Source organism: Suillus plorans (genome assembly GCF_016647745.1).
Source record: "Suillus plorans strain S12 chromosome Unknown HD556scaffold_58, whole genome shotgun sequence".
Taxonomy (NCBI): domain Eukaryota; kingdom Fungi; phylum Basidiomycota; class Agaricomycetes; order Boletales; family Suillaceae; genus Suillus; species Suillus plorans.
The window spans coordinates 20,974-33,458 of NW_024537442.1; the positions used below are offsets into that span (position 1 = coordinate 20,974).

Sequence of the window (12,485 nt, forward strand, 5' to 3'; positions counted from 1 at the left end):
TAATGATCTGAAATAAGCCGAGATGAATTGTAATAGCCCTACCTCTGCAACAAGCTAGCGGATGGTACCACGTCGTCATTGTCCCGCACTCTTGTAACGAACGCAGCTCGGTCCAGAACAAACTAACGTCGCAAGGCCTTATATAGCGTCAGAGTTTATCAAGACTTCGTGGAGAATAGACTGACTAACCCACCTTACACCTAATGACCATACCTTGGCAGTGAGCTGGCAGATAGTATCGCGTCGTCATCGCCCCGCATCCTTGCACCAAAGGGAACTCGAACCAGAACACACTAACGTCACAAGACCTTATCTAGTGCCAGAGATTATCAAGAGTTTGTAGAGAACAGAATGACAGACTCACCTTGGACCTAACGACCATATCTCGGCAGTAAGCTGGCGGATGGTATCGCGTCGTCATCGCCCCACATCCTTGCACCGAAGGGAGCTCGATCCAGAACACGCTAATGTCGCAAGACCTTATCTAGCGCCAGAGTGCATCAACAGTTTGTGGAGAATGGACTGACTGACTCACCTTGCACCTAACGACCATATCTCGGCAGTGAGCTGGCAGATGATACCGCATCGTCATCGCCCCGCATCCATGTACTGAAGGGAACTCGGTCCAGAACACGCTAACGTCACAAGACCTTATCTACTGCCAGAGTTTATTAAGATTTTGTGGAGAATGGAATGACTGACTCACCTTGCACCTCACGACCATACCTTAGCAGTAAGCTGGCGGATAGTACCGCATCGTCATCGTTCCGCATCCTTGTACCAAAGGGAACTCGGTCCAAAACAAACTAACGTTGCAAGACTTTACCTAACGCCAACATCCAGGGAGGATTTGTCGAAGTTCCATTGAAAAGCATAGGTTGCATGTGATAAGCGGATTGAAACTGCATGATAATCGCTTTACACATTTGGGCCGTTGGCAGCTTTGATCCAAAGCAGTCCGGCCATATAAAAAATTATCTGTTGTTAGCATTCATCTAGAGATTGCGCAACAGCCAAAGGTCACATACCACGACCAGGGCATGGCAGAATGATAGTGTATCACCGCTAGTGCTCAACTAGGTGACTGTGGTGACTTTGGGCAACTTAATAATTCATTCTCACGGCTGGTGGGTATTGCAATCTGGTGACAAAATGGCAGATAATTGCAACGAGACTGCACAAATGTGCATTTGGTGGTTTCTATCCAACATAGTCCGGGTATTCAAAGCTCTGTCATTTGAAGTACAATTGTGATATATATTGTACGAATTTTACTTTAAATAAACCTTTCTAACACTTTACCATTTTCGTGTCGCTTTCCTGATGAACGCGTCAAGGCTCGAGTTATCACATACCATGAATGACAAGGTTCCAATATGAGTTGATGGTAGATTCAGACTCGGAGATGTCGTGGGCTCTGGTTCATATGGTACGTCGTTCACAAGCTGACTACAATTGTAAAAATTCAACATACTATGTACCCTGCTTAGGGGTTGTATACCATGCAAAGAACATTATCAAAGATGACACAGTTGCCATCAAACTCGAACTCATTGCCAATCACTCATCTTCTGTACAGCATGAATACACCATTTTAAAACGACTTGAAGGTGGAGTTGGAATACCCCGTGCTCTCTGGTTCAGTAGAGAGTCAGCATATCATGCTTTGGTTCTCGACCTCCTTGGGCCATCATTGCACGATCTTTTCCTCTCACATAATCAAAAATTCAGCCTTCATACTGTCGTAAATCTAGGAGACCAGCTGGTCAGTTGGTCTGTGCTGGGTTGTTGCAGATAGGCTAACCCTTTCCCAGCTCTCATGTCTTGAGTACATCCACTCACACAATTGTGTTCACGGTGATATCAAACCACAGAATGTCTTGGTGGGTCTTGGCCATTTGAAGCACACCACATTTATTATCGATTTTGGTATCGTGAAGGAATACTGGGACACTGCAACCAAAGTCCATATCCCATTTCATCAGAATCAATGTCTCACTGGCACTCCCACATTCGCTTCAATCAATAATCACTTAGTGTTACGACACTAGGTCGTATGCGGACTTGGATGGGTCGAACAGCGACAGCCAAGACAATGGCGATCAAAGGTGCTGTGGTTCTGTTGGCTTCCACAAACAAGCAGAAGTTGTGTACGCCTTGTGGGGCTATGGTAGTGATTACAGACAGAAGGTTCAGTGCTGAGGCAAGCTTCTGAAGGTATGAATCAGATGTCGAGCAAGGTAGCCTTATGCAAGACAAGAGGTTTCAGGGGAATACCAAGTAAGATTAAAGTAAGGAACATCTACTTTAATCGTCGACCTTATATAAGGCTACTCTATCGTATCTAAGCTCAGCCTAAAGCTGGGTTCTAATCTGCTTATCTATCGAGTCAGAGATAGCATCCATGAGGCAGGCTTCTATCTAGGATAAGGAGCGCGAGGCGTCCTTCTATCAGTCCATGAGGCAACACGAGGCTTGCCTTCTATCTTGATAACATTAATAGGTCTTCTAGACCTATGTCGTCATATGTGGTCCAGACCGCTTATCTAATCTGGCATCTTCCGGACTTCTCTTCTATAATTGGTCCTATGTTCTATCCTGTGTTCTTCTATCAAGGGCAGGTGAGGCCCAGGTATCATCTATAGCTGTGCAGGTGGCAGAGGGCATGGGTGGCAAGGGGACTCATGTAACGTGTTGTAACACTTAGGAGTTGACCTGGGTCGTCGTGATGATCTCGAGTCGCTTACATACATGTTGATCTATTTGTTGCATGGCTCCCTTCCATGGTTAACTAGTAACCATGAGAAGCTCTCTAGCTGTTCTATACTCGAGCGGAAAGTTAACACCACCATTGAAGTTTTATGTGATGGAATCCCTGTTGAATTTGCAAGTATTCTCATCTACACACGCTCTCAGAAGACCCTGACTATGGGCATCTTGGTTCGTTGCTTCATGGTCTTCATGTTATGCTCGGCGTTGTTTAGACGTCTTTACGTTTCAAGGATCAAAGTCAAAGTCAATGTTTGATGAAGATGAAGCTAGATTGCAGGCCCTGGTCTGCGTAGGTCAAGTTAAAGATACAAAGCGTAGAAAGTAAGGTATATATACGAGTATTAAAGTGGAGTTTGAATATGAATAGCAAATAGGAAAAAGAGAAAGAGACTCGTACAATAGAATGTAATAGAATACTATGGAATGAATGAGTAAGCATATGTGATGACGTGAAGAAGTGAAAAGAGAGAACTGTAACATTACCCCCGTTTTAAGGGTAGTAAGCCCAGATTACTACAAAATGTTAAAGACGATGTGATCGTTTATAAAAAGAAAGAATGTCAGAAGCATTACCCAACTGCTTCTCAGTAAGCCACTCGTTCTCAGAACTCGGGAAACCTTTCCATTTGACGTGGTAAGAACATCTAGATGTAGAGCCGCGATGACCGATGATGGCTTCTACTTCGTACTCTTCTTCTCCATTGACAATATCAGGTGGTTCATGAATAAAGTTAGGACCGTGAACATTGTTTTCTTTATAGGGAGATAATAGGGCGGCATGAAAGACGGGGTGAATGCGCCACTGAGTGGGAAGTTTTAATTTATACGTGATGGGTGAAAGGACCTGAATGATAGTAAAGGGTCCTTCGCGTTTCGGGGCTAATTTCCGATTAGGATATCTGAGATGGGGGTTCTTGGCTTCGAGCCAGACCTTATCGCCTAAAGAGAATGGTACAAATTTAGATGTGATTTGTTGACGCATAGTATTACGAGCGAGTTTGTGAGCGGCTAGCACTTTATCGCGTACTTTATTCAGCATAAGTAGGCGTTGTTCAATATTAGGGATGTTGGTTTTAGGATGTGAATCGGGAAGATGTTTCGGATGATAGCCCATCATAAGATAAAAGGGTGAGGTGCCATGTGCAGAATGATGCCGTGAATTATGAACGAATTCAGCGAGAGGAAGCATAGCGGCCCAGCCTGTCTGGCCATTGGCGCAAAAGATTTGGAGGTAGATTTCGAGTTCTTGGTTAACTCGTTCAGTCTCTCCGTCACTTTGTGGATGGAAAGCGGTGGAAAGGGAATTCTTGTAACCGAGTAGTCTTCCGAGTTCAAGTTGGAATCTGGAAGCAAATTGGGGTCCGTGATCTGATATAAGTTTATCGTAAAGTCCGCATCTAGAGAAAACTTTCGAAAAGAAAATGTTCGTGATGTAGAAACTACAACACAGCGAGAAGTGAATGAGGCTCCAGACTGTATCTATAATGTTGTAAGGTCGTGCTCTGCCCAGTCTGCTATACTCAAGAAGACAAGTGCATTCGACCCTAAAGGGGAAGCGAGTGCAGCGAAGATCTAGTGGTGAGCGCTGAAGGCACTACTGGTCGGTCAATGTGAAGCACGAGAAAGCGCAGGCGCACGTACTGCGTGAAGCGTGGGAAAGTGCGCATGCATATGCATAAACAAGAGATAGTAAGAGTGAGTTTGCTTAAGTGGAGTTTAGATACTAGATAATAGGTGAGAGATGTGAGGTGCCAAAGGATAGATTTCTACTATGTTCTCTAGGTAGTAAATGGGTGAGTAAAAGTAAGTAAAAGGTGTAAAGTCAAGTGGGAAGTCAGGAAGGGTACCCCCTAATAGTATGTAATGCTGGCGCTTAAGTAGGGCGCCTAAGCGCTGTCATGTGGAGCCTGTTACGACACTAGGTCGTGTGCGGACTTGGATGGGATCTACAACAGCAAGGCCAAGACAATGGCGTTCAAGTGCTGAGGGTTGTCGGCTTCCACAGAAGAGCAGAAGTTGCGTACGCCTTGTGGGCGATGATAGCGGTTACAGACGGAAGGTTCGTGGTCGTTTAAGACAAGCTTCCGAAGGTGCGAACCGGATGTCAGGCAAGGTAGCCTTATGCGAGACAAGAGGTTTCAAGGGGAAAACCAAGTAAGATTAAAGTAAGGAACATCTACTTTAATCATCGACCTTATATAAGGCTACTCTATTGTATCTAAGCTCAGCTCGAAGCTGGGTTCTAATCTGCTTATCTATCGAGTCAGAGATAGTGTCCATGAGGCAGGCTTCTATCTAGGATAAGGAGCACGAGGCGTCCTTCTATCAGTACATGAGGCAACACGAGGCTTGCCTTCTATCTTGATACAAGAATAGGTCTTCTAGACCTATGTCGTCATATGCGGTCCAGACCGCTTATCTAATCCGGCATCTTCCGGAGTTCTCTTCTATAATCGGTCCTGTGTTCTATCCTGTGTTCTTCTACCAAGGGCAGGCGAGGCCCGGGTATCGTCTATAGCCGTGCTGGTGGCAGAGGGCAGGGTGGCAAGGGGACTCGTGTACGTTGTTGTAACAGAGCCGAAGCGCTACCGAGTAGGTATGTAAAGATATATGTAGGTAAGGGTCCATGATAAAAATAAAGGTGGAACAATATGCAAATAAGGAAATGGAAATATACGCACTAGAGAGCTTGGTGGACAGTGGATGGATGCTTCCGGATGGCTGGCGCTATAGGGCGCTCAAGCGCGGGAAAGCGCGCGCACATATACCTCGTGAAGCGTGGGAAGTCGCGCATGCATTGCGCGTTGCACGGGAAAGCTGCGCCTCGTATAGGAATAGCTGTGGATGGCATACAGAGTGATGCTGCAAGTCGTGCTGTGTACTCCTTGGTGAAAACAGCCATATCACGCAATGAGAGGCATGAGTCTCTACAGCGACTCCTTCAGAGTCGATGGTTTTGAGACAAGGGGTGAAACTACCCCCTTCGAAAGTCCATGGTCGACCATGACCATAATAGAGTTGAAACCGTCAGAAAGGGGTAAGTCAGTGATAAGATCTACTGAACAATGAGCGAAAGGTCAGTTAGAGATTGGAGCAGGAATGGGTGCAAGGGGTGGTGACGATGGGTGCGTGTTGACTTTGTTCTGCTGACAAATACTGCAGCCGTCGACATAATTCTTGACAAAGGTTGCTAGACCTGGCCACCAGTAGTCATGGGATAAAAGTTCCTGGGTTTTATAACGTCCAGGGTGTCCAGCAGTGGGAGAGTCGTGATGGAGGGAGGTGAGTTCATGACAAATATCACCTGGGGGTACATATGTGAGTCCTTTATAAAGTAAAATGCCGTCGCTCAATTTCCAGTTGGAAAGAGCCGAACGGAATGGAAGGGGTGTTTCAGGGTCTGTGAGCGCCTTAAGCGCTGTCTGTACAATGGGGTCGATAGAAGAGGAAATACATAATCTGTCTGTAAGAGAAGTGTCAATGGTATTAATAAACATCAAATCTGGGAGAAGTTGAATCGAAATGTTGTCCTTTTCGTCAGAGTCGACTGGAAGGTGATCTGTTCTACGAGATAATAAGTCGGGAATGATTAAGTCTTTACCTGGTACATGTTGAATACGAAGTTCGAATTGAGAAAGGAAAGTCTGCCAGCGTGCTTGGCGTCGGTTGAGGTCTTGTACATCTCTAAAATATTGGAGGTTTTTGTGGTCAGTGTGTATGGTTACAGGGAAGGGAGATCCGAGGAGATAGTGTCGCCATGCTTTTAGAGCATGGACAATCACCAATAATTCTCTGTCATAGATTTGATAATTACGTTCAGTGGGGTTAAAGGATTGAGAAAGGAAGGAACATGGTAACCAATCTCCATTATCGTTTTTCTGAAGGAGCACAGCTCCGGTGGCATATAATGATGTGTCAGTTGCTATTGCAAAAGGTGCCACTTTGTTGGGTATTTGCAAGATAGGTGCTGTCGTAAATATTTGTTTCAGCCTTTCAAAGGTGTTTTCGCGTTCTTGAGTCCATATAAAAGGTTCGTCTTTCTTTGTAAGGTCGATTAAAGGCCGTGCTACCATGGAGTAGTTGGCAATAAATCGTCTGTAAAAGTTAGCGAATCCGAGGAATGATCGGACTTCCTTCACTTTCGTGGGAGTCTTCCATTCAGAAATTCCTTTTAGTTTAGCGGGATCCATAGTTACCGAGCCAGGACGAATAATCATGCCAAGATAATCGATTTCCATGACATTGAACGTGCACTTTTCTGGTTTCAGATAAAGGCGATGTTCACAGAGTCGTTCTAATACTTTATGGGTTCTTTTTTGGTGAGTTTCGTAATCGTCAGAGAAAATGAGAATATTGTCCATGTAAATAATTACCCATCCTTCTTGTAACATATCGCCGAAGATGTCATTCATCATAGATTGAAAGGTTGCCAGAGAGTTGCACATACCAAAAAACATAACTGTCAGTTCGAATAGGCCGTGAGCTGTAGCAAAGGCGGCTTTCCATTGGTCGGTTTTCTTTAGATGTACATTATTATATCCCCATCTAATGTCGAATTTGGTGAATATTTTGGCGTTCTTCAGTTTATCTATAAGATCCAAGATTAGCAGTAATGGGAAGTTATTCTTAACCGTGTGATCATTCAAGTATCGGTAGTCTTGGCAGGGTCGGAGGGAACCGTCTTTCTTTCCTACAAAGAAGAAAGGTGAAGATTGAGGAGATTTGGAGGGTATGATCGTTCCTTTAGCAAGGTGTTCGTCGATAAATTTGTTCATGGCCTTCTCTTCCGCTGGGTTAAGCAGATAGGTCTTACACTTGCGTGGTTCGAAAGAGTCCTTGAGTTCAATTTTATGGTCGAATTTTTGTTCCGGGGGTAGAATACCGTTAGCTACTTCTCCAAATACGTCCTGATACTTCCTGAATGACTCGGGGACGAGTTCTTCAAAGGTTTTCTTAGGTTTCGCAAATTCTTGAGCGAGAAGTTGAGAGGTGTTCTGTGCTTTCCATAATAAAGTGCCTTTAGTTGAGTAATACCGGTGATCTGATGGAATTTGTTCATCAGTAAGAGGGGGTTCGGATACTTCCAAAGAGAATGTTCTGATGGTATGTTCGCCTTTGATGTAGGCAATCAATACGTCATCGGGATCTATAACATCTGTTTCGTCAGTGTCGTCTTCCATGGGGATAAGGTCAGGGATTTCATGAGAAAAGGATTCTGAGGTGGTTTTGCTAGCGGGATCCCACTCCTCATTGGAACTTTCCTTTGGTTTATAAGCATCTTCGTCTAATACTTCTTCGATGACTGATCGAACACTTCTTTCGCATAGTCAGATTTCTTGATTATTCCAATCGATATCTGGGTTTTCTTTCTTTAGCCAACCCATTCCCAAGATCGCATCTTCCCCTCCTAAAGAGGTTACAAGGAAGCATACTTTCATGGGAATGTTATGGATCATAAAGTAAAGAATACAGTACCGTGAGATTTTTCCATTCTTGTTGAGCGTGCCATCCACGTTTCGTACGGGTATGGGCTTATTGAGTTTATGAGTTCTGATATCGTTTTTTAGGATGAATTCTTTGTCGATAAACTCTCCTTTGGCGCCTGAGTTGATAAGGGCAGCCACTTCAGTGGTTTTCAGGAATCTAGTAGAGTGAAAGGTGAGGGGAATACGCATAGAATTACGATCGCCAATGCTCTTTACTAAAAGTCCTATTCTGGGAGAATCTGACACCGGTGCAGATCTCCATTCTAAAAATCCTCATCCTCTGACTCCTCCTTCTTCTTCAGCCTTTTTACCTGGCGTGCTTTGAACACTTTCCACTCAAGGAATTCCTTGTACTCGTCATCCTCCTTGTCGGAGTTAGATGCGCAGTTAGTAGTCGTCTTTCTAGCGGCGGAAGTTACCGTGGGATGGTTCAGGCAATCTTTAGCTAGGCCTTTCTTGCCGCATTTGAAGCAAAGGCCGTTCTTGCGCCTGTGGTCACGCTCTTGTGGCGTGAGATAAGTTTTCCTCGTACTTTTCTCACCATCGTCATCTTCTCCTGCCTCCATCTTATCTATATCCATGGCGTAGGGATCTTTGGCTTTTCCCATAGCTGGTGGTGCGAGGAGCGTCCTCCTCACCTCTACATCAAGGGTTTTGCTAAGCCAGTCGTTGATGGTGGTAGGAATGTTCTCGAAGGTGAGAATAGTGGAGACTAGCTCATGCTTCAAGCCTGTGCGGAAGAAAAGGATTTTCGTATTTTCTTCTTTGATGCCGGTGTCGGCGAGGATAGTCCGGAAAAGGGAAGCATAGGCTGTGACGCTGCCAGTTTGTCTGATGGTAGAGATCTGCCTCATTGCGGTCTCGGCGATGTTCTTAGGATAGAAGGTGGCTTTAAATTTAGCCATGAATGTGTCGTATGAGTTGAAAACGGAGGAATCCATGGTTGCTCTTTTCAACTCGCCTTCAGCCCATTTGGCCGCTTCTCCTTTCGTCATCCTACTAAGCGTTAGAATGATCTTCTTCTTATCTTGGTCATATACTTCTTCATTAAGCAAGAAGTATGCTTCCATCTGTAAAGACCAAGCAGTGGCCTTGCGAGTGTCTCCATTGAAGACCTCGGGAAGAGAGCCGATTTCTTTAGGCATATCTTCATCGTCTGAGTCGGGGGTGTCTGGGGTGTCTGGGGTGTCTGGGGTTTCTGGGTTCGGGGGAAGAGGAGCTGGGATATCTTCATAAGATTCAGTCCAAAAGTTCCAGCGCTGTCCTTGGGGCGCTAATCTGTCGTAATAAGTTCTCCACTCAGCTATAGTCCAAGTGTCGTCGTCTTCTGTCTTCACAAGGGCTTGTCTAGAATCGCTCCAGGTAAAACCTGGTGGGTTCTGTCCTAAGTGAGACATCGTGGGTTCTGGGTTCATGCACCAGTTACAAGTAACGGTGCCTAAAGATGTTAACTTGACCTTTTGTTACACTTGGCATTGTTTAGACGTCTTTACGTTTCAAGGATCAAAGTCAAAGTCAATGTTCGATGAAGATGAAGCTAGATTGCAGGCCCTGGTCTGCATAGGTCAAGTTAAAGATACAAAGCGTAGAAAGTAAGGTATATATATGAGTATTGAAGTGGAGTTTGAATATGAATAGCAAATAGGAAAAAGAGAAAGAGAATCGTTGTAGAGACTTGTGCGTCTCATGGTCTGATATGATAGTTTTCACTAGGGAGTACACAGCACGACTTGCAGCATCACTCTGTATGCCATCCACAGCTATTCGTATACGAGGCGCAGCTTTCCCGCGCAACGCGCAATGCGCGCGCGACTTCCCGCGCTTCACGAGGTATATACGCGCGCGCTTTCCCGCGCTTGAGCGCCCTATAGCGCCAGCCATTCAGAAGCATCCATCCACTGTCCACCAAGTTCACTAGTGCATATAATTCCATTTCTCTTATTGACATATCGTTCCACTTTTATTATTATCATGGACCCTTAGTTACATATATCCTTACATACCTACTCGGTAGCGCTTCGGCTCCGCATGACAGCGCTTAGGCGCCATATATAAGCGCCAGCAGTACATACTGGAAAGACACTGGACTTTACCACCTTTTACCTACTACCTAGAGAACATAGTAGAAATCTATTGTTTGGCACCTTGCATCTCTCGCCTATTATCTAGTATCTAAACTCCACTTAAGCAAAACTTACTCTTACTCTTACCTGTTTCTGCAAACACGCGCGCGCATTCCCGCGCCTTCTCGCCTGGCGCGCGCCTGCGCTTTCTCGCGCTTCGCATTGGCCAGCCAGTAGCACCTTCAGCGCCAACCACTAGACCTTCGCTGCACTCGCTTCCCCTTTAGGGTCGAACGCACTTGTCTCCTCAAGTAACGCAGGCTAGGCAACGCACGACCTACAACTTTTTAGACACAGTCAGGAGCATCATCTGTTCCTCTCTGTGTTGTTGTTTCTACATCGTACAATAGAATGTAATAGAATACTATGGAATGAATGAGTAAGCATATGTGACGACGTGAAGAAGTGAAAAGAGAGAACTGTAACACTTCAAGCCACATTGTCTGCACCAACCACATGCTTGCTGGATTTCAGTCAGCCTGATGACCATATCATACATCCACCTCCAATCTCCAATGAACACTGGATGGACAAGGTGGTGCCTTCATGCCCACTGGATGCAACACCTCTTCAAAGATCAACTCATGTGTGAGTGATCTGTTTCATTTTCCTGCGATCTGAAGCTCAAGTGATTTCTAAGTTTGCACCCACGTAAATGTAATAGCTCTCCAATGCACCCAACTACTTCAGCTCCACCCCGTAAAAAGACACTAGTTACTAGAGCACACTGTTGAATACTTGTATCTATCTGCACATAACCTATACAGTGTACGAATGAACCTTGTTTCTGGTTGGATGCGGCCAAATACGTGTCAATGAATCATTGATCATCCGAATTCCCGATTCCCAACTCTCGACTCCCATGCAGCGCTTCTTATCTTTTTTGCACTTCCCTCCTTGCCTGTCCTCGCAATATGCAAGTGTTATTCTTCTGCAGATCAGCCAGCCTGCCACAGAAACAAACTTGTCTTGGATACGTGTTCCTCAGGTCTGAGCCCTGACTCCCGACATCTACTCATCAACACCAATCAGCATCATGGCCATTGGCCAGCCTATTGGATGATGCATGGGGACCTGCCTGCCGGACTCCCATTTCGCTATAAAATCAAAATTCAATTGATCAGTTGTTGACCACGTGAATGAAGGTAAGCTCAACCCATTAATGTGGTCAAAACACCTGCTTAATGATACAAGCATTCTTTGACAGAAAACTCACAAAGAAAACCACCCAACCTGACAACCATAGACATTGGTACTGGGTTGGAATCCTCACGAAGATCTTCTATCATATACCCTACTGGATGGTGCATGGGGAACTTTTTCTAAACATGCCATGTCCCTTTTGCTGGATGGCATGCTGTGTTGCGATCTCGCTTCTGGACTTCAGCCAATTGACTCCAGGGATGCAGGTAAGCTTCACTTCACTTGATATATATCCAACTGATTGCGAGATTAAGTGCCCATCAGAATACATGTCTTATGGTGGGCATCGGGGAAACCCCACTCACATGTTGTGCTGCCTAGGACTACTCAAGTGAAGGAGATCTCACAGTATGTACCCTGGTCCCTGGGTGTATGTTCTGTTGTTCCTCTTGCATCATATCACAATTGATGATGCTGTGCTTAGACCTGTTACTTCGCTTGTGCGACACATTGGACCTGTTGTCATTAGTTGACGCAGTACTGGGATTTCCCCATTATTTCCCCAGGACAACGTTTTATAAAGACTGTCTTTGAATGTTCACCATTACACTCACTTGAACATGCCTCCTCGCCGACGAGGGCAGAAGTCCCAGGTTGCCACCACCCCTACCCCTGCTGCTGTACCTCTAATTGTCCCCACTGCTGCTGCCCCCATTGCTGCTGCCCCCATTGCTGCTTCCCCCATTGCTGCTGCCCCCATTGCTGCTGCCCACATAGCTGCTGCCCCCATCACCGCTGCCCACATAGCTGCAGCCCCCATCGCTGCTGCTGTTGCATTGAATGCAACTACACTTCAACACCCTCAGAGACAACGACAACTGCCTCTGGGATTCTGCGACAACAGCCCAGTTCAAGTTGGCACCAGTCATACGGCAGATGATGGAGAATATATTAGCATCGG

The 12,485-nt window shown here is 45.5% G+C and overlaps 3 protein-coding genes across 3 annotated transcripts; 1 reads left to right on the forward strand and 2 right to left on the reverse strand.

Moving 5' to 3' along the window:
- Window positions 1-38: 38 nt before the first annotated feature.
- Window positions 39-773, reverse strand: HD556DRAFT_1311251 (uncharacterized protein; the record flags this gene model as incomplete). The annotated part of the gene is made up of 5 exons (XM_041300524.1): window positions 39-122; window positions 194-313; window positions 365-484; window positions 536-609; window positions 707-773. The coding sequence occupies 5 exons, from the start codon at window positions 771-773 to the stop codon at window positions 39-41; spliced, it is 465 nt and encodes a 154-aa protein (XP_041156545.1).
- A 607-nt stretch (window positions 774-1,380) lies between these two features.
- On the forward strand, window positions 1,381-2,913 carry HD556DRAFT_1208396 (kinase-like domain-containing protein; the record flags this gene model as incomplete). Its single annotated transcript, XM_041296521.1, has 5 exons — window positions 1,381-1,429; window positions 1,491-1,765; window positions 1,815-2,036; window positions 2,362-2,365; window positions 2,708-2,913. Coding segments are annotated over 5 exons (756 nt in total), but the record flags the coding sequence as incomplete, so codon positions are not given.
- An 8,479-nt stretch (window positions 2,914-11,392) lies between these two features.
- HD556DRAFT_1311254 (uncharacterized protein) lies at window positions 11,393-12,344 on the reverse strand (the record flags this gene model as incomplete). The annotated part of the gene is made up of 5 exons (XM_041300525.1): window positions 11,393-11,478; window positions 11,598-11,703; window positions 11,890-11,901; window positions 11,941-12,040; window positions 12,139-12,344. The coding sequence occupies 5 exons, from the start codon at window positions 12,342-12,344 to the stop codon at window positions 11,393-11,395; spliced, it is 510 nt and encodes a 169-aa protein (XP_041156547.1).
- Between the last annotated feature and the right edge of the window lie 141 nt (window positions 12,345-12,485).